The sequence below is a fragment of the Loxodonta africana genome, chromosome 18 (assembly GCF_030014295.1).
Source record: "Loxodonta africana isolate mLoxAfr1 chromosome 18, mLoxAfr1.hap2, whole genome shotgun sequence".
NCBI classification, from domain to species: domain Eukaryota; kingdom Metazoa; phylum Chordata; class Mammalia; order Proboscidea; family Elephantidae; genus Loxodonta; species Loxodonta africana.
The window spans coordinates 18,683,686-18,705,422 of NC_087359.1; the positions used below are offsets into that span (position 1 = coordinate 18,683,686).

At 52.4% G+C, this 21,737-nt stretch overlaps 1 protein-coding gene across 2 annotated transcripts in view; it reads right to left on the reverse strand.

The window, feature by feature from the left end:
- Positions 1-261: 261 nt before the first annotated feature.
- The window catches only part of TTYH2 (tweety family member 2), a 47,064-nt gene continuing 25,588 nt past the window's right edge, over positions 262-21,737 (reverse strand). Inside the window, exons 7-14 of one of the 2 annotated variants that reach the window (XM_023556937.2) lie at positions 16,822-16,891; positions 16,516-16,571; positions 15,747-15,839; positions 15,456-15,548; positions 13,973-14,115; positions 13,116-13,301; positions 12,535-12,613; positions 262-1,531 (exon numbers count right to left, since the gene is read on the reverse strand). In XM_023556937.2, coding sequence (XP_023412705.2) covers positions 1,463-1,531; positions 12,535-12,613; positions 13,116-13,301; positions 13,973-14,115; positions 15,456-15,548; positions 15,747-15,839; positions 16,516-16,571; positions 16,822-16,891 — 789 coding nt within the window. In that variant the 3' untranslated portion in view covers positions 262-1,462. Of the gene's footprint in view, positions 1,532-5,621; positions 7,294-12,534; positions 12,614-13,115; positions 13,302-13,972; positions 14,116-15,455; positions 15,549-15,746; positions 15,840-16,515; positions 16,572-16,821; positions 16,892-21,737 lie in introns of those variants that run through there. The other variant, XM_003417196.4, reaches the window with a different exon arrangement.

The following is a 21,737-nucleotide window of genomic DNA, read 5'->3' on the forward strand; positions in this document are numbered from 1 at the left end:
GGCTATGATTTGATGAAAGTCTGCAACTTAATGAAACTTTCTCAACAGGGTTCCTATGCAGGGCTTCAAACCGGTTTGTTTGGGTTCAAACCCCTGCTGAGAATTTGCATTTCTAACAAGTTCACAGGCAATGCTAATGCTACTGGTTAGGGACCAATTCTGAGAACCACTAGTAGAGCCAAAAGCAAAACAAAAAACAAAAACAAACCCATTGCCATCAGGTCAATTCCAACTCTTAGCGACCCTATAGGACTGAGTAGAACTGCCCCGTAAGGTTTCCAAGAAGTGGTTGGTGGATTTGAACCCGTAGCCTTATGGTTAGCAGTAAAGCTCTTAACCACTGTGCCACCAGGGCTCCTAAACCAGACAAGCCCATAAAATAAACAATAACATCCTAGAGGAACGTGCTCCTTAGGACAATCAATTATGCGAGGTCAAAAGGGAAACATTTGCCCAAAAGCAAAGATGAGAAGGCAGGAAGGAATAGAAAACCAGGATAGGATGAAAGGAAACAGGGAACCTAGGATGGAAATGGGGACAGCGCTGACACATCGTGGGGAGTGAAACCAGTGTTATGGGACCCTTTATGTACAAACTATCGAATGGGGAATAAATTTGCTATGTAAACTAGCAAATACACACCTAATGCGTGCACACACACAAAGAAAATCACCTGTTAAGATGTAGATTCTGATTCAATATACCTGGGGTGGAAAAGCAAATTCTCAGCAGGGGGCTGAACCGGAATGAACCAGTTCAAAGCCCTGTTCCTATGAAACCAACTGAAAAACACATGTACAACTACCACATCCTTCAGCACAGACATCTGCCCATCCATTCAGCTGACAGTGGTTGAGTGCTGCTTTCTCTGCGTGTGAGCCTCAGGAAAGCTTGTGCGTGGTGCTCGAGAAGACTCCCATCAGAGCTGTCAAGTGGACAAATCACTGGCAAGAAGATGATGCTTTCCCTTGATGGAGTTCTGGAATCTTCCAAACCCTCTCTCTCCTCCTCTCTACTCATTCGTCAGTGATGGAAAGCACAGCAGAATTTAAAGAATGGTGGGAACGTGTCCAAGACACAGTATTAAGTGGAGAAAGCAACTGCAGAACAACACGCATAGTGGGATTACTTTTTCTACAAATACTTAGAACAAAACCTGGAGAACTTGCATCAAATTATGGGTGAGTTTTTTTTTTTTCCCGCCTTCCGGTTGTTGGATTATTTCTTATACAGTTTTGTAAAGTTTGAAAAGATTACATCATTCTTTTGCAATTAAAAAAAAAAATGAAGACTAAAAAAAGAACAAAAAACAAAAACCAAACAGGAAACACAAGACTCAAGAAATATTTACCAAATGTCCACATAAGACTCGGAACGTGTGTCTAAGCAAATCCATGTTGATCGTGTCACTTGTCTTCCTTGCTAATTGGCAAACGCCATGAAGTCACAGCCCATGGCTGCCTTAGACATACCCGTAGTCCCAGAATTTAGCAGAAGGTGATGTGTTACGTGAGGGGTCAGCCAACCTTTGCTGTAAAGAGTCGGTTAAGAAATATTTTAGGTTTTGGGGGACAAAAGGCAAAAACCTAAGATACTACATAGGTATTTATATACCAAAAGAGAAAGTAAACTTCCATACGTTTCTTCACTGATGAAATTAAAAATACAAAGACTAAGTATAATCCTTTGGAAACCCGGGTGGCGTAGTGGTTAAGTGCCACGGCTGCTAACCGAAAGTCAGCAGTTCAAATCTACCAGGCACTCCTTGGAAGCTCTATGGGGCAGTTCTGCTCTGCCCTATAGGGATGCTATGAGTTGGAATCAACTCGACGGCAACAGTTTTTAAGAGTAATCTTTAGTAATCCATGTCTACCAATAAGAAAAATGTATTCTTTTGAGGGAGGGACAATATTTCACTTAAGATGCCCTGGTGGCGCAGTGATTAAGCGCTTGGCTGCTAACCAAAAGGTTGGAGGTTTGAACCCACCAAGCTGCTTCTGTGGGGGAAGGGTGTGGCAACCTGCTTCCGTAAAGATTTACAGCCTAGGAGACCTTATGAAGCAGTTCTACTCTGTCCTACAGGGTACCTATGAGTCAGAATCGACTCGACGGCAACAGGTAATATTTCACTTAACTAAGGTTCGCAGGTAGTGTTCTCTATCATCAAAATAGGTTGCACATGTTTGATTTTTCCCCAAGCGTGTAAAGATGTAAAAACCATTCTCTCCTCACAGGCCATACAAAACAGGAAGCCCACCTGATTTGGCTCATAAGTAGTAGTTTGCTGTGCTAAGCAATTGATACATTTTTAATTAAATGAATGAAAGGAGGAAGAAAGGCAGGTACATTCTTCTTATCTGCACCTACATGTCACTGGGGCACACCAGCCTCTGGAATATTAGAACAGCAGTTTTCGGAGTCAAAGAAACAGTTGCTGAATGATTCAGACTCACAGCGACCCCATGTGTGTTAGACTAGAACCAGGCCCCAAAGAGTTTTCAATGGCTGATTTTTGGGAAGTAGTTCACCAGACCTTTCTTCTGAGGCGCATCTAGATGAACTCGAACCCCTAACCTTTGGGTTAGCAGCCAAGTAAGTTAACTATTTGCGCCACCCAGGGGCTCCTTTAAGAGTGAGAAACAGTTTTAATTATCCTGGAATCCATGTTTTGGGGTCCATGGATTTGGGGTGACTTACCCGGATCATTTGCCCTTAGGTGTCTTTTTGAACCTTGAAGAAACTGGTTTCCTAAAGTCATGTTTAAATCAAACAATGGCCTAGGAGGCAGCTGAGTGATGACCGTTTTGCCTTCGGCCTAGGGTTCTTTTGGAGACTTATCCACATGTAGTCAGTTTCAGCAAACAGGAACTCCAGGGTCTGCCTGGAAGCTGTGTTTCAGGGTAAATTGTTATTATAGAAACAGTGTCCTGGCCCTGTTTCCATGGCAATACTGATAAGATGTGGTAGAAGAATTTGGGAAGTTCTCATCTTCAGAGTATTTTTGACTTTCTAGTCAAAATGTTACCGCGATTCACAAATCCTATACTGAATAAATTTTAATCAATTTCTGTTATTGGCTTAATTGGGTTTTTATTTTAACAGGAGTCAAGAGGTAGTGATATCATCTCCGCTGCTTCTAAATATAAGACCTCCCAGCTTTTGAGGGAAAAAGCAGTGCCGAGCTCGCATCAGGAAGCCTGGCTTTAGACGCTCCACCATGGGTAAGGCAGCTCCACATGACAGCATGGACTGAGCACCTGTCCCTGGCCAAGGCGCCACCTCAAAAGATGGCATGATGAGTTTATTACACGTCCTCTCCGGAGCAGACTGAATACCAGCCCCTCTTCCCATAGCTGGCTCTTCTTGAGTCTGGAGTCAGACTGCTGGGCAGAGAATGTTCTGGATGGTAAGGTCGAGCCAGACCAGCTGGCAGTGGCGCTGTGTTTGCCGAGAGGCTTTTATGGATTGAATTGTGTTCCTCAAAAAGTCACGCTGAAGTCCTAACCCCTATACCTGTAAGTGAAGCCTTGGGAGCACAGTGGTTAAGAGCTTGGGCTGCTAACCAAAAGGTCAGCAGTTGGAATCCACCAGCCACTCCTTGGAAACCCTATGGGGCAATTCTGCTCTGTCCTGTAAGGTCGCTGAGTCAAGAGTCAACTTGAAGGCAGCATATTTTTTTGGTACCGGTGTGACCCTGTTTGGAAATCAGGGCTTTCTTTTATTATGTTAATGAGTCATACCAGGGTAGGGTGGGCCCTAACCCTAATCACTTCTGTGTGATGTCTTGGCAGAATAGACACCGCACACACGGCACACAGGAGGAAGATGCCACATGAAGATCCATCTACAAAGGAACACCAAGAGTTGATGGCAGACACCAGAAACCAGGAGAGGCCGCAGAAGGAACCGACACAGCGGAGAGCCTGATTTGGACTTTTAGCCTCCAGGACAGTGAGAAAATAAACTGTTTTAGTGCTATTTTTGTTATGGCAGCACTAGGTAACTGAGACAGAGCTCCCCTCCCACCCCTTGCCCTTGGGTGCAGGCTGGGACAGGAGAGGGAGCTGGACACACATGGGTCAGAACGACCCTTGGGCCTCACACTCCCACATAGCGTCCTTCCTGTCTCATGCAGGGCCTGCCGGCACCTCAGGCCTCACTCCAGATAGATCCCAGAATCAGTTAAAGCTCTTAAAGCGAATCTCATTTGGATACTGAGCTGCAGTAACCGTAAAAAAGTCAGAAGAGTTATAGAAAAGGGGTACCCCGCTCCTCCAAGCCATTTCCCCGCTGCTCTTGGTATTCCAAGTCTAGGGAGAAAGGAGGCTACTTTGCTAGGACTAGACTAGGGGTGGGAAAATTGTATTCCCATGAACTCAAGGGATGCCCTGCTCCTGGCTCTGTCCTGTGCCTGGGCTGTTAGGGTACAGAGGCCTCTGCACCTCCCCGGAGGGGTTCCCAAAGGACACAGAAGCTGCTCACTTAGAGAAGCACCTTGAAACACTGTCAATTCGAGGCACACAGGTGCTACACAAGTCAACAGTAGCTTAGTGACTCCTGGGAGACCTGGTGTTGGCCCTGCCAAGCCTTCCTGGGCTGGCTGGGTTTTTCATGTCAAATGAGACACTGCAAAAAAGGCCTGAAGGGTGCTGTGCTTCTGCCAGGAAAGGCGAACAGTTTAGGGAGAGCTCGTAAGGACTGATACAGAGCTGGTGAGCAGCGTGCATGCTCCCCCTGGGAGAAGTGGCCCCCCGCCCTCCCTCCACCCACTGCATTATACAGAGGGTCCAGTGGAGGGGGCGTCTAGACGGGAGCTCAGGGTCAGACACTCTTGGTTCTGGTCACCTGCCCCAACCAAGTCCTCAACCTCTCTGCACCTTTGATTTGTTGTAATGAACGATCTCGTACAGTTGTTGTGCACTTAATTAACAATTAACATATTAGGGGACACTCATCTTCTGTTGGAGCCCTGGTGGTGCAGTGGTTAAGAGCTCATCTGCTAACAAAAATGTCGGCAGTTCGAATCTACCAGCCACTCCTTGGAAACTCTATGGGGCAGCTCTACTCTGTCCTATAGGGTCTCTATGAGTTGGAATCGACTCGACGGCAAAGGGTTTTTTTGTTTTTCATTTTCTGTTAAGGGTGATGGAAAAATTTGGGAACCATCGGTGGTGATGGCGAACAACAGGGTGAATGAAATTAAGGGGCCTGATGGCACAGTGGTTAAGCACTCAGCTACTAACTGAAGGTTGGCGATTTGAACCCACTTAGAAGCCGCACGGGTCAATGACCTGCAGTCCGTTCCCGTAAAGATTACAGTCAAGGAAACCCAATGGGGCAGTTCTACTCTGTCATGTGAGGTCACTATGACAGAACCTAACACCATTACCAAGAATATTAAGAGCATGGCCTTTGGGGAGAAAAGACTAGGGCAGCAGTGAGGCCTGTTTTTTGAGATGCCTTGTGACCTTCATTCAAGGCTCCATCTTTCAATCCTGTCACTAAAATTGTTACTGACATCTGCTTTGAAGCCCCTCCTTGCCTACTACATAACCCTGGAAGAGACTGCTCAACACCTGCCTTATTCCCTGCGGCCGAGGAAGCGGGAGGCTCACTGCATATTTAGTGTAAGTGGTTTATTTCTCTTCCAGGTGAGGCTACACAGGTATGAAGCAGAGCTCTGCCCACCTGGCTCCGTCAGGAGCCACCCAAGGAATTTGAGCTCAGTTTACATGCATTCAAAACACCTCTTCTAGTTGCCAACAATGACACATTAAGAACACCTTGATGGTGCAGGCACCCCCACCCGCACGCAACATGGACATACAAAGGGTAGGCTTATGGTACACGGTATGTACAGGTTAGTGTGGGTGAGACACAGGCCCAGTTCTGTCACAGAGGCTTGGCTGGGAACCACTCTGCTGTCAGTGTTTTGATGACAAAGTGGCTCTTCCCAAGCAGGAATGGAGCCCCGCCCCAAGCCATGGCACCCCGTGTCCCTACTTTGGTGTATGAGGTAGGGGAGGGGGTTCCCTGTTGTGCACCGAATTGGCAAAGGTTGGAGCACCAAAGACCCTCACCCTGGATCCTCCGCAGGGCAGGAAGGTGGGTCATTATTCCCTCCCGACCAACAAGATCATTTCCATCTAGCAGGTACAGTCAGGAGCCTGGGACACGGTAGTCGGGAGGTAGGGAAGTAGCCTGTCTCCACTTCGAGACTCAGTTGTCCTGCTTTTGCTAAACCCTGCTTCTGCTAAAGCCAAGTCAAACTTGCTTGAAGACAAAAGGGAGGGGACAGGTGGCTTGGCCATTCAGCTACCCCAACCCCACCAAGAACAGGGGGCTCTGTTCAGTTCAGCTTCTCCCCCTTCTTAAAGAGCCTCCCTCTGGAGTGGGGTCAACCCAGATCCCCACCTAACAGCAGCTTGGGGCAGAACATCTCCCTGATCTTTATTCTGTTTAAAAGTCCAGCCCCACCTCCAGGTCCATCAAGAACTGGTCAGTGCCAGAAAAATCTGCCAAGTAGTGGCAGAAAAACCAAGCTGAGGAATGAGCGCCGAGTCTACAGTAAAAACTGGACGTGCTATAGGCATTGGTTCTTTGGATAATCAAAATATTTAAAAACTGGGAGGGAAAAAAAAAAGAGTTAAGGTCGCTTTCAAAGTGTCTGTTAATACCTGAGACCGCCCCTGGCCACAGCTGACTACCTCAGAGCATCATTTCTGGGATGGAGGTGAGATCATGGAGGCTGTAGGGAAATGCTGCCCCAATAGGGCAGCCGTGAAGGACAACGGCAACTCGGAGAAAGGTCACCCGGGCTTCTGAGCCTGGCTAAGCTAACAGGGGGCCAGGTCCTGGCAGTGGGGCCCCCAGAGGGATTGGCTCCAAGGGTGGCGGCACCTGCCTGGCCCTGTCCTTGCTGCCTGCCCCATCTGGTGAGGGTGGAGGTCAGGCCGGGTCCAGCCAGGCTGTGGAGAGGGGATGAGGAGTGGCAGCTTGGGGGCAGCACCTCCAAGGCCGCCAAGTGCTTGGTGGCAGCAGACAGAAGAGGGAGAGGCTGCCCAAGTCATGGGTCTTCCTCCAGCTTGGGCCTTAGTCAGGAACCTCTGAGGCAACCCCAGGCTTGCATCTTCACCAGTCTCAGTGCCAACATCCATAGTCCTGCCTTTGGTTTCTATGAAAGAAACGCAGCTGCGAGGAGGCTAGAACCCTGGGCAGGTGTCATTAGGCTGGGTAGTGCCCCAGGTGCTCATCCGCCACGGACAGGTAGGTGGCCCTCATGCTGGGGGAGTACTGTGGGGAGAGAAGAGAGGGTCAGTCAGCAGAGGACCATGCCTCAGGGACAGACAAATTGGACACTGTAGTAAAGGTGTCCAGACTTCTCAGAGTGTGAGAACTGGACCTGCTGTAGCAGCAGCCAGGTACCGAGTTCTAATCCCAGTATACTGTGGGGACTGGAGGATACCACAGAGGCCTGGGCAGGTGGCCATGCCTGGTGGTACATCCAGCCCCCAGGTGAGCAGCCCTTGACTGGGAGGTGGAGAGGGACCCACTCAAGCCCAGGTCTATCAGGACTTCTGGCTCGCAGCCTCAAATGCAAAACCTACTCACAGGCTAGCTGCCACCCCTCCACCATGCTGCACCTCCACTCCAATGCACGCCACTGCACAAGGGGGCGACAACACCCAGGCCATCACCTCACGTCAGGGGCAGCTGCAGCAGGGTGCACCAGTGCAGCTAGGAGCCCACTGGGCAAGCTGGCTGTGGTACAGGCGCTAGGCTCAGGAGCCAGGTGCAGACCTCAGCTGTGCCGTGACCATGGCTGAGGTTCTCCAGTCTGTGAGCCTATTTCCCCACCTGTCCAGTGCACCTGAGAGTGTTCAGCTCTCACCCTGAAAGGCTGAGATGACACAACACAGCCACGACCCCTCCCACTGCAGTTCTTTAGAAACACCAGGGGGAGCTTAGGAGATCTGCATGCCCAGGCCCCACCCCACTTGCATTTCCTAAAAATTGAGATAAAATTCACATGACATAAAATGAACCATCTTACAGAGTCACCAGTAGTTTTCAAAGCTGTTCAGGTGATTCCAGTATGCAGCCAGCTCTGAGCAGCAGTGACCTCACGCAAAGAAAGTGCTCAATAGCAGCACCAGCTAGGGATCCTGTCCTGGTCACTGACACAGTGAGGCTCAGCTAGCGTGGACATGAATCACCTCAGGAACACCTGCGATTCTGCATTTCTAACAAGCTCCCACACTGTCTGTCCACTGACCCCAGGACCCTGACTACTGTCTCTGGGACCTCAGGGACATTTGGGGGGCCAGGCCATTGGCACCAGAGAGGGAGGGAGTGCCTCCAGCTGGACGAGAGGACAAGGCTCTTTAACCCTGTGGGTCTTAGCTGGGGGCGATTTTTGACCCTCAGAGATATTCAGCAATGTCTGTAGTCATTTTTGGTTCTCATGACTTGGGGTGGGGGCGAGTGCTACTGGCATTTAGTGAACAGAGGCCAGGGATGCTGCTAAACATCGTGCAACGTCAGGACAGCCTAACCACAAACAATGATCCTGCCCCAAACGTCAGCAGGCTGAGAAACCCACCTCAGAGCGGTGATTCTCCAAGTGTGGTTCCCAGACCTGCGGTAGTAGCTTTCCCCCGAACAAGTTAGAAATGCAAACCTAACCCTCGGCTCCACCCCAGGCTTTTGGAATCAGGAGCTGGGGGTGGACCCAGCAGGCTGTTTGACCAGTCTTCAGCAGAACTGGAGGAGCAGCTACCCAAACTTTCTGGTGATAAGGATCGAGCGGGGTCTGTTAACTAAAAACTTCCCAGAAATTCTGATTCCATGAGTTTGATGTGAGGTCCAGGATAGGTCTTTTTTTTTTTTTTAACAGTTGCACCCAGGTCCTTTTCACCCATCAAGTTCAGGCAATAGCTTGGAAGGATAGGAAGGATTCCAGGAGGCAGAGCTCTGGGGGAAGACACCTTTCTAGCCAAGGGAGCAGACTGCATTCCGGTTGGCTTTGCTGGGGGGATCACTCACTGGGGAAGTCCTGTCTATCCCAGAGATGGAGTTTGGAAGAGGGAGGAACTGCCCCAACAGCAGGCACATGGAGTACCAGTGGGTATTCAAAGCTGGCAGCAGGGGGAGGGTGGGTTGTCCCTTCCCATGCTCCAGGCCCTGGGGTTTCTTGCTCAACAGCACCTTTGGGTGTATCTCACCCAGCTTACTTGGGGTGTGGTGTGGGGAAGGGTCTTCCCTGGGGCAGGATGAGCTGGGTGGGGCCTGATAGCCAACTTTATCAAAGCAGTAAGTGTGTATGGGAAGGTTTATTCTGCTCTGGAGCCTTGCAAATAAGGTCAGTTCTTAATCTCTGCTAGTACAGGAGAAATGGCCTGGGTATTTCCAAAACAAAACCGGCTGCCATTCCGACTCATAGACAGTTCTACTCCGTCGTATAGGGTGGCTATGAGTTGGAATCCACTCGAGGGCAGTGGGTTCCAAAACAAAAGGTAATTCAAAAATCATTTTTAATTGGCACCACAGTGCATCAAGGAATTCTTTTTTTTCAGATTTCCCCTGGTTGTGTTTTGCCTGGATTAATGTTAAACTCAATCTGTATTTCTGGATCCCAGCGGCTGTGGGAGGTACAGGAATACCAGAGATTTTTGGTGAGCGAGGAAGCCAGGCTGGAGTCTAAAATGCAGTCCAAACAGCCCACCTTCCCTTCCTGAGGACCCCAGAGAGAGAACGAGTCAGGCTGGGTCTAGTGCTGCCTGCAAAGCTGCTTAAAAACTGGCAGGTTTGACGCTCTGGGTAGAGGCACCAAGGAGGAGTCACGGGAGGGAAAGACAGAGGACTGGGTAGAACAGGCTCTCTCAACCCAGCACCATTGACATTTGGGGCTGGCCCATTCTTTGTGGTGGGGGCTGACCTGGGCATTGTAGGAAGGTCAGCAGCAACCCTTGGCCTCACCCCTTAGGTGCCAGTAGTACCCTCTCCCCAGTTTTGAAAAGAAAAAATGTCTCCAGACACTGCCAAATGTCCCCTGGGGACCAAAATCACCCCTGCTCTAAGGTTTGGTTCAAATGCTACCTCCTCCATGGAACCATCTGGGGTCTCCAGGGCAGAACCGACGGCCCCCCCCCATTCCAAAGCACTTAACCACAGGAAAGTTCTCCTGACTCCCCTCCTACAGACCGTACACTTCCTGAAGACAGTGACTGGATCCCAGTCACATCTGGGAGGTTGGTTCAATGGATGCCCCACGAGCATCCTGGGGTCTCAGGTCCCAAGCCCTCTTTCATCCATTTACTTGAGTCTCCAGTGTTGGCCATCCCCTCCCAAAGCACCTGGGTGTGGCAGGTGACAGCCATCATACAGCAAAGGCAAGGGCTCCCTCCCTGACCAACACCTGGCTCCAGAGCTCTGCTGCCCACCCCTCTTGCAGACTTCCAGTCCCTCCTTTCTTATTAAGGCCACATTAATAGGTGTGTGCTATTATTACCATCCCCATCCTATAGATGGGGAAATTGAGGCAGGGAGAGGTGAAGTACTTGTCCAGGGTCACAGAAATCATAAGTGACAAGCTGGAATTTGAACCTGCATTTGGCCCTGGAACCTGATCTTCCATATTCTAAACCAAAGAAACCCCAAACCCATTGCCTTCAAATTGATTCCGACTCACAGCGACCCCATAGGGCAGAGTAGAACTGCCCTATAGGGTTTCCAAGGCACGGCTGGTGGATTTGAACTGCCGACCTTTTGGTTTGTAGCCAAGCACTTAACCACTGTCTCACCAGGACTCCTTCTACATCCTACTGCCTCTGTCTATAGTTCTCTCTGTATCAGTTAGTATTCCTGCGACCCTCAGATCCTTCTCTTGGGTAAAAGAGCATGATGGTCTTTCCTTCTCAGCTTGCCCACCCTCCACCGCAGGCTCCTGCCCTGATGATGCATCTTGGTGTCCTTGGCTGGAGGTGGTGTGGTGGGCAGGAGGCACAGACCCCACTGGAGCACAGTTCCAGGGGCAGGAGAGCTGGGCGGGGTTGAGGAAGACTATCTAGTATGAGCTGTCTGGTATGACTGCCATGCCAGCCACCGTGCCCTTCAGCCCATGTGGTGCAGAGGCTGAGGATGTAAACCAAACCAAAACGCACTGCCATGGAGTCGATTCTGACTCATAGCAGCCCTGAAGGACACAACAGAACTGCCCCATAGGGTTTCCCAGGAGCAGCTCGGGGATTTAAACTGCTGACCTTTTGGTTTGCAGCTGATCTTTTAACCACTGCACCACCATCGAGTCATTGAGTTGGTTCCGACTCATACTGACCCTGTAGCACAGAGTAGACCTGCCCCGTAGGGTTTCCAAGGCTGGAATCTTCGTGAAGCAGATCACCACATTGTTCTCCCACAGAGTGGCTGGTGGGTTCAAACAACTGACCTTTTGATTAGCAACCCAGCGCTTAACCACTGCGCCACTCCTTGAGGGTATAAAGGCAGATATGAATCTGGGTAACAGGAAAGAGTCTGTCTCCCCTTTTTTCTAGAAAACTTGTAATTTATTTCTCTGTCCCTTTGCCAAAACCAAAATCTGTTGCCATCAAGTCCATTCTAACTCATAGGCCCCTAAAGGACAGAGCAGAACTGCCTCAAAGGGTTTGCAAGGAGCGGCTGGTGGATTAGACTTTTTGGTTAGCAGCCTATAAGCACTTTAGCCACTATGCCACCAGGGCCCTCTCTGAGATGTATGTAAATCTTTTTAAAGGCTAAATAAGCCCCTTGTCGGTTTTAAGACTCAGGAATGCTTCTTAAGGGTCTTGGCTTCGTCTCTGAAATGCAAGCCTCAAGGGAGACGGTGGCCTAGTCTCCCACTTTCCAGGAATTTAACTTGGGTGCCTGGCTCCAAGCTGTGACACCCTGCTTGTCATAGAGATGTGGGAAGTCTTATCCTCCTTTGGATAAAGGTAGTCAGCTTATACCCTAATAACCAGGTGGCTTTATGATGGATTATGGATGACAAAAAGGAGTCCTTGGATTGCAAGAATCGTAAAGTTTTCAACCACTAACTGAAAGGTTGACAGTTTGAGCCCACCTAGAGGTGCCTTGGAAGAAAGTCCTGGCAATCTGTTTCCGAAAGGTCATGAAAACCCTGTGGAGCACAGTTCTACTCTGCAACACATGGGGTCACCGTGAGTCAGAACCAACTCAATGGCAACTGAGAAATGTGTGAAAAACGGTGCTGTTGAATCCTCTCATTTGAGGACAACTTATCGTTTATCTTGAGAACAGGCGTCTCAAGATAAATGGGTTGGCTCTGCCCGGCTATACAAAAGCGTGAGATGTCTCACTGTTCTGCAGTCTTCTCATCGGGTGGCCAGTGTCAACCATCTCAGGCTGGTTTCATGCTTATTCCAAAATAAACTATCTCATTCTTTTATACCTTTGTGGAGCAGTCTCACTGGGCCAGCAAAAGGTTTTGTTTTTAATTATTTCCCTCCCACCTGCTCCCCCAGTGGAAGTCCAGGTTACCGTGGGAGGGGGGGAGCCTCTTCCAATGAGTGGCACGTTCTCGTAGCGCGGGTTCCCACCAAAGAGTGCAGCTTGGTTCCTGCAGGGGCCAAGATAGGAGCTCAGGAGGGGTAAAGGGTCTAAGTTCACACACCCATTGCTACATGAGGTCCCTGTGGTGTGTACCCCGGAGCAGGGGATGAAACAGACGGGCATGGATGGGGGCATGTGAACAGGAAGAGAAAGGAAAATGTGTTAGGAGGGGCCCAGGGAGAAGCAGCAGACTAGGGCGACAGGTATGGGGAGCAGGTGGCAGCTTCTCGTCCCCGTGGCACAGTCCATGGGCTCGTGGCAAATGCCTGCTGATGGGCATGTACAGTGGGTTCCTCTTCTGCACGTGTGGGTGGAGGGGTGAATAGGTGCTCTCTGGGCCCTTCTGGGTGGGCACGCTGTGGCTGTAGAGGGGTGGCCCTGGGTGGCCTTAATGCCTTCCCTTCCCACCTGGCTCTCTGGAGCTGAACATGCAATCACCATCCCCCTTCTAGGGCTGAAAGCTGAGCCTAGCTGGGATGGGTGCCCCCCTGCCTCAGCTCCTGCCATACATGTACTCGGAGACGGGGGCATTGGAGATGGTCTGGGCCGGGGGCTGCAGGCTGGTCTGGCTGCCCAGGCCGCTGCTGTAGCTGCAGAAGCTGTGAAGTGGCCCCCGTGGGGGGTTGTGTGCGGCGATGCGCCGGGCCTGGGGGTTAAAGGGGTCGTCGTCGTCGATGTCGTTGTAGTCCCTGTCCCTAAAAAAGATGTGGAATAGGGAGGTGTGTGAGAGGTGAGGGAGGCTGCGGGGGTCCTGCCTGCTTCCAATCTTTTCTCCCAGGACTCACTCTGGCCAGACAGATCTCCTTGAGTCTGTTCTAAAATGTGGTCCTCAGCCCAGCCTCCTACCAATCATTCCTTCCCTTTCCCAACTTCATGCCCACTTCTTCCTCCAGGAAGCCCACCATCCTGACTGTACACACTGAGTGTCTGATCTACTCACGAGGGGCTGAGATACCACTTTGTCTCTCTGTTTCCTCAATGAGACCATAGGTCCCTGACAACACTGACTACAGCCGACCCTTGGTATGCCCTGGGGGCCCTCTCCCAGCACCCAAAATTCTCCTCCCCACTGCACACCACTAAGTCCGGCCCAGGAAGAGAGACACAAGGGATGCCAGCTGCAGCATGGGGGCTGTCACCATCCTCAGCCCCCCACTCTTGCCCCGGGACCTCCCTTTGGGGGTCTGTCTGGACTCTGAGGAAAGCTTCTGCAGAAACTCAGCCAGCCTCTGGGACCTGAAAAGGCCCTGGGTCCTCTGCCTCCCTCTCAGCCCAGGTTATTGCTCTGACTCTGTCACAGAGCAGAGCCTCCCACCTGCTCCCCCAGGAAACCCCTGGGCACCAACCGGCAGGCTCCCCTCCTTACCTGGTGGTAAAGTGCTTCCAGGCCCGTGGCCCCACGCAGATCATGGTGGAGAAGGCCAGCGCGGCCAGGAGGGAGAAGAGGCCGAGGTAGAGCAAGCCCTCGATGCCATCATAGCAGATGCCAGTGAGGGCATCCAGGTAGTCCTGGGGGGAACGGAGGAACAGGCCGTTGGACAGGGAGTGGAGGACACATGTGGGCTCTGAGCTCTTCTTGGAAGCCCCTCTGCTGGGCCTGGATCACCTGGCCACTCCCCATCCTGAGCACCTGAGACAGCCACACTCTGGCACACAACACAATGGGCTTCCTGGGCTCACCCTACAAACATTTGCTGAGCATGTTAGGACTAGAGGTTTGGCGCCAAAGAAGGCAGACACAAATGCTGGGGGATGGGCAGGAGCCAGGGAAAGCCTGTCCGAGGAGGGGGCATTTACGGTGAAGCCAGGAGGGCAAGAAGGTACACACCTTGAGAAGAAGGGGACAAGGGCACAAGGTTGGGATGTCTAGGAAGGAGAACAAAGACAGCAGGAGGTGAGGTCAGGTAGGGCCAGGTCATGCTGGGCCTTGGGGGCAGGCAGGGAGTTTGGATCTTGTCATGGGGAGACAGAAGGCCCGAGAGGGATCAAAGATGAAAGAGATGTGACCTGATTCATTTCACAGCCCCTCTGGCTGCCCTGTGCAAGAGGTAAGGATGGAAGGGGGCAAGAGAGAATGTGTGGACCTATTAGGAGCCCAGGGGAGCAGGGTGGGGAAGCCGTGGCCAGAGGAGCAGACTCAGGATACTCATGGTGGCCACAACTCGCTGTGGGACTGGATGGCTTGCGTGTGGAGGGAGACAGGATACTGGCGCACTGCCCACGTTCTGAGTTCTACTAAGTCGGCTCCAAAACCCAACTCCTTGACTCGCCAGCTCTGGAATCTTCAGTGTCCTACGTGATAGACATCCACATACATACACAGATCTTTGTTCCTCGAGTGTAAAATTTCCCTTGAAAAAAAATCTATTCACGGTATAACTGTGAGGCTGAACGACATACTGAATATGAGGCGTATAGAATAGTGCTGACCACAGAACCAAGTATTCGGTAAACGGCATCGCGATCCTTATTTTTATCATTTGCTCTAAATCCACCTGGGATGTGAAAGCTGCTGACTTCCAGGGGATGCACACTCCTGAAGTGTTCTCTGCATTAGTGTGCCTGTCTGATATTTCAAGTTCCTGGAAAGCCAACCCTGGCCTCCTCTTGAAGCCCAGTGAAAAGGGCAGGTCGGGGCCTCCTAGCACTCCAGGGCTAATGGGATGCTACCCCACCCCATGTTGTCCCTTTCACCAAGCCTGTGTCTCAGCCACTAGAGAGAATCAAGAAGCCAGGTACCTCCGCCACCTCCCCTCCATCCAGCCAAGTCCTGAGGGGAGCCCAGGCTTTGCTCTAGGAAATGGCCTGCTGTGCGCCCCAGCCCCCCCACATGCCTGGGACCACAGCACCTTGTGCAGTCCTCGGCAGTCCAGCAGGGCTGTCAGCTGGTGAAGGCTGGCCTCAGACGAGTTCAGCAGGAGCTGGATCCCCAGCAGATCTTTCTGAAGTGGGGAGAGACACCGAGGCAAGCATGCAGACACACAGGGTGTGTGGCATGAGGGGAGGGCTTGCAGAGAAAACCACCAACAGCAGCTAGGGCAGAGAAGCCTGACGAGCCGGGGGAAGGGCCAGCCTGCCCGGGCAGGGAACACAGAACGACAGCCTTACTCTCAGAAGCTGGCCCTGGGCCTTGGCCTTACCTCTGCCGTGGGGAAGAGGGGCACTGCAAACTGCAACAGCCCGGCGGCCTGGATCTGCATGGTGGTCAGCGAGCGCTGGAAGATGGTCAGCGCCTGTGCCGGGAGAGAGAGAGCACAGCCGCTGTGAGCCCAGGGGTACCAGCTACCGGGGCCTGTTCCCACAGGAGCACCCTGATTTGGCCCTTCCCACTTGCAGGCAGTTTCTCCCTCATCCTTTCAGGCTCTTGAGAACGACAAGCCTCTTGCTCCCTGTTATTCAGAGTGAGGTCCTCAGACTGGAAGCTTGTCAGAAATGCAGAATCCTGGGTCCCACCCCAGATGCAGCATAGCGTCTGTGTTCTATCCAGCTCCTGTGTGATGGGAAGGAGCCCTGGTGGTGCCACAGCTAAGAACTAGGCTGCTAACTGAAATGTTGGCAGTCTGAATCCACCCAGAGGCTACCTGGGAGAAAGACCTGGTGAAGATTACAACCTAGAAAACCACGTGGGACAGTTCTCTTCACACGGGGTCGCCATGAGGCGTAACCAATCTGACAACACACAACAACGGGGGATGTGCACACAGGTTAAAGAAACACTGATCTAGAATACAGTGACTAAGGGCACTGACCCTTCTGGGAAGCAGTTAGACAGAGGACCCAATGAAGCAAGGAACACCCCAGCCACCTCCAGGTCCCTCCTTATTGGTCAGTGTTGGGGTGTGGGACCAAGGGGGAGTGAGTGGGTGGAGGGGCTGTGGGTGGGGCGAGGGCTGGTCTGGTGGGCTGTACCTGTTGGAAGGGGCTGCTCACACTCTGGCTGCAGTACAGGTAGTATCGGGTCACCTCTGCAAGGCAAAGCCATTGGCGTCAGGCAGGAGCTCACAAATGACCTGGTGGCCCAGCCAGGTTTCCCAAAGGAGGTTGTTTCCAGGAAATGGCCCAGAAATCCAGCCGGCCTTGAAGTCCTGGGGCAGGGAAGGGCTGGGACAGTACAGAGCTGAAAGGGGTGAGTAGAGGCTCATTCTGGCTGGCCACATGGGCCTGGCCTGGGCTTCCAGAGTGGTCCCGGGCAGCAGAAGCTGGAGCGCTCTTTACCTGTGCTGATCCGGCCCTGCGTGACGTTCAGGATGAAGGTGTCGGGAGCCACGCAAAAGTCGCTGGTGCCCTGAGCCAGGGAGAGAAGGGGAATGAAGGAAAAGTCAAGAAACCAGGGCCCTGGGGGTAGTGGGGAGGCAGGTACCGTTGCCCCAGCCACTCAGCACCTCAGTTCATTCCAAGGTGGGAAAGAATCCAGGGCTGGGAGCCAGTCTCCCTGAGTTTGAATCCTGTCTCTGCTCTTTCCCAGCTTTGTGGCCTTGGACAAGTGACTTATCCTTTCAATACCTGTTTCTTCACCTATAACATGGAGATAATAATGCCGATCTTATGAATTCATACATGTAAAAGTGTTGAGAAAAGTGGCTGACAGACAGCAGGGACTATATAAACATGAACTCTTCTGGACAGACCCTGCGGGCTCTCCCAGGAAGGGTGTGCACCCCTCCCTCAAGGGCTGGCAGACTGGGGCCCAGGGGAGCTGCATGTAGGATGTGTGTTAGGAAGCTATTATTTTATTTTTTGTGTGGCTGTTTCAAGTCTTATAGGCTCCGGGGGTCGATCTATGAACCTCCCTTGGGCTCTCTTTCTAAGAATTACGTTCCCCTGGATCCGTCTTGGAGGCTTTGGGTACAGGACCCGCTCATATCAACAGGCTGGGACAGAAGGAGCATGGACCCAGAGGATATGGGTCCCAGCTGAGAGTGTCATTCCCAGCAAGTGGCCTGGCTGGGTGACCGCAAGGGTCTTTGAAGACGTTATCAGTTAACAAGAGGTCATACCAGAGTAGACTGGATCCTAATCCAATCTGAGTGATGGCCTTATACAAAGAGACAGAGACACACAGAGAAGATGGGCACGTGATAACAGAGGCAGATTTGGAGAGCTGGAAGCATCTGTATGTGAAGGAACGCCAAGGATGGCCGGCCGTCACCAGAAGCTAGGAGAGAGGCATGGAACAGATTCTTCCTTAGAAGGAATCAACATGGCTGACACCCTGATTTTGGACTCCCAGCCTCCAGAAGTGTAAGAATAGATTTCGGTTCCTATACAAGCTACCCTCTTTGTGGTACTTCGTTGACGCAGTCCCAGGAGACTGGTACATCTCCCCTCACAGAATCACAGAATCCATCTCAACCCCCTTTCCTCCTAGCCCTGAACAAACAACTCATCCTTCTAGAACTTTCCAATGGCTGTGGCTCTGTCCCCTGAGCCCTCTCGCCTTACCTCCTGACCCTGCAGAGGGCCACCAAACAGGTCATCACTGGCTGTACAGCTGGGGTCACAGAGGCCAGGAGGCTCAGAGCATCACCCGACAGCCAGAACCCAGCCCCCCTAACTCCCACCCACCCTCCTATCTCTTGGTTAACTGAGCAGATTCTCAGGGGCAGCGGGGTCCTTTCTGGATGACAGAGAGGAGGGGGAGGGGCCTCAGTGTCAGCTCACAGTTCTCTGCAGGCTCGGAGGCCACACAAAAGCTCTCCACAACAACCCGCTGACAGCCCCCCTTCGCTCCTCCTCACCCCACTTCCTATTAAAATGCAGCAGTATCTGGGCGCTATCAAAGGTCCATTCAGCTCAGCTCACACTCTCCCTGGCTCACACAAGGGCCTGACTAAACAAATTAGGGAAATGGCATCTCTCTCTGCTCCTTTGCATTCCTGGCACCCCGTTGGGAGATTCAATGCGCTCTGGTTTCTAGAACACTGAAGCCTGGTGCAGGGAGAAGCCCCCTGGGCGGTGAGGGCTGTCTCCCAGAGTGTGGCTCCCAGTGGCCAGCTGGAAGCAGCCTCTGTGTCCGGCAGGCAGAGGGTGGCCATGGAGCGGGACAGGCCAGGGGAACCAGAGCTGGGCTTGTTCCTTTGTGCCTACCCTTGTCCACCAGGAGGGCCCTCGGAGCCGCAGCTGTGCCTGCAGCTGTGCCTGGAGCCCTGGCCAGCCCGGATCCAGGCTCCCTCCTCTCCCCTGGGGCACTCCCAGCTCCCCAGGACATTGGGAGGCTTTTGAGAATGACTGGGCACTCCTACCCAGCCTCCCCTGCATCTGAGGGGGCCCCAAGTCCTTGGCTCTCAGCTCATGCCTGTGGAAACCGTTTGAGGGGGACAGACAAGAAAGGCCCACCCCCTCTCCCTCTTGGCCCCAGCTCTGCCTAAATCTGCCACAAGCCACACCACATAGTCCCAGGCTCCACGTCTTCTGTGGGCATCGTGGGGGCAACTGCCCCTGTCCAGGGCTGCTGGGTGGAGTTTGGCTCTGGTCATAAACCTACGTGTGGTCTTGCAGGCCTGACTACAGACCATTACAAAGGCCTCACCTGGCAGGCCTAGAGGCAGCTGCCTGCCCCAACCAGGCCCGGTGCACGGCTGACATGTGGCAGTCTCTGAAGGGGGTTGGCCAAGGACTCAGGCGTCCCCCTCCCCCCCAAGCCACACTCTTTCTCTTATCTGCACTCCTAACTCCATCACCTCCACACGGGGCCTCTTTACGTACGGTGGGGGGCTTCGGCAGAGGCCTGCCTCAGGCACCTTGCTGAAGCCCCCTTATTAGAGGGAAGAAAGAGGAAACCTTGAAGATACTTTATTTAGTATTTTTCTACTAGCCCATTCCCCCACCCCACCAACCCTGGCCCCCAGGCCCAGAAGACTGCAGCCTTTTGTTCAGGGTCCCCAAACAGTAAGAGAGGGTCCCATGTCTGCAAGGGTCTACCTGACCCTCACCCAGGCACAGTTCCTGGGGAAATACGGAATGGGGGAGCCGGAGGGCCTTCTCCAGGTATCTCTTGCTTATAGGGCCACAGTAAGTGACTAAAGGCCTGGTTGTTACTTGTCTCTGAGTGAAGCATGGGTTTGGTGGGAGCTTCTCATACAAGGCTCCACCCTTTCATCCCAGGTAGCTAGGGCAGAACGGAGGCAGGCCACCTGGTGGGCTTATGGCCCCTGAATGAGCCAGAACCCAAAACCCACTGCCAGTGAGTCGATTCCGACTCATAGCGACCCCATAGGGCAGAGTAGAACTGCCCCATAGGGTTTCTGAGGCTGTAAATCTTTACGGAAGCAGACTGCCACATCCTCCTCCAGTGGTGTGGCTGGTGGGTTTGAACCGCTGACCTTTCTGTTAGCAGCCATGCTTGACCACTGTGCCTGCCACCAGGGCTCCTTGAAATCCCCTAGTCAATCATGCCCCTCCCCCCAGCACACATACACTTCCTCCAGGTACCGCCTGCCTCCCTGCACAGGGGTCTGCAGGAAGCTGCCCGCAGGCTTTTCCTTCTACTGAGCTGGGATATCTCAAGAGCAAACGGCCATGCCTTGCTTTGCATCCCATGGCACCTGGCAGTGGTCGGTACCACAGCAAAAAGTCAGCTGAAGGATGGAACAGGCTTGTGCACAGCTAACTCAAGCGTTAGGCCTATTAAAGACCAAACGTACCTGTATAGGAAGCCCCCAACTTTTCCTTAACGTTTTGAGGCACTATGTGCAGAAACAAGCACTATGTGTGTTTTAGACTACTTACGTGAGTCCAAGCACCATGGGAGGGAAGGCAAGCTCAAGGGCCCTTCCCATGTCCCCCGGGCTGGGGAAGTGGGTGAAGGAGGGGCTTCTGAAAGGCGGGAGGGACTCCTCCAACCAGAGGCTCAGACCCAGCCCATCCCACCTAGACTAAGACCTTACTAGCAGTACTGGGAAGTGGCCAGTGGGGTGGGAAAGGAATCAGGTTTCAGGTCTCACATCTTGGGCAAGTCATGTCCTTTCTCTGGGCCTGTTTCCCCACCTGTAAGGCAAAGGAGCTAGACCAGATGATCTGAGCTCCTTCACTTCTGAGATTCCAGGCTCGGGACTGTGGCTGGAAGCTGGCCCCGCCCTGGGGGCTCTGGACAGAGCACGAGGGACTGTGAGATGCAGTTTGGTCTTTTGTCTCAGAAAAAAGCCTGAGCAATTAAGGTGCCCTTTGCCTTTCTGAACAGCCAGGCCACACTTAAACATATGTAAATGAGCTGGGAGGGCCCAAGTCATCACCCTGGCAACAAACCTCCGAAAGGGGAGGGGACACGATGAGGCCCCCAACGTCCCCACTCACCTTTTGAGGCCTGATGTTTTCCCAAGTAGCATGGTACCCAGGCCTTTGCTGTTGTTGGGTGCCAACTCACAGCGAACCCATATGACAGAATAGAACTGCCCCATAGGGTTTCCTAGGCTGAAATCTTCATGGAAGCAGATCGCCAGCTCTTTCTCCTGTGGAGCTGCTGGTGTGTTTGAACAGCCAGCCTTTTGGTTAGCAGCCAAGTGCTTAACCACCACACTACCAGGGCTCCTCAAGAGGGTTTTAGGGTATGAAAATGGTACCAGATGGAAGTATGAGTAGCTTAAGTGTCTAGCACACCTAATTAGGCCTAGCTGGTCGAGAAGACCGGTAGAAGGAGGCCCCCCTTTTTAAGTCCCTCACCCACAGCAGAGTGGGGTGTCCATGGAAGGGTCGTCATTTCTCCCAGACAGGCTTCTCAAGTTAGTGGGTTGCTCAAAAAATGGATTCAGTTTGCTCTGGTGTGTTGAGTGCTTCTTGTTGTGAGTCATAAAAGCTACTTTCCAAGAGCGAACGCTCTGCAGGAGGAGCCCTGGTGGCGCAGTGGTTAAGAGCTCGGCTGCTAACCAAAAGGTCAGCAGTTTGGATCCACCAGCTGCTCCTTGGAAACCCTGTGGGGCAGTTCTGCTCTGTCCTATAGGGTCGCTATGAGTCAGAATCAACTCGATGGCAACAGGTAACGCTCTGGAAGCTTCCAGTGTGTACAGGCTCTGATTGAAAGGACGTGATGTTCACAGAGCAATCACATTTAGTGATTGGTCCCCTTTTTCTAACAGTCTCCTGGCTATTTACTCCTGCAGTTTTGGCATGGTGTCCCAGAGGGACGTACCACCAGA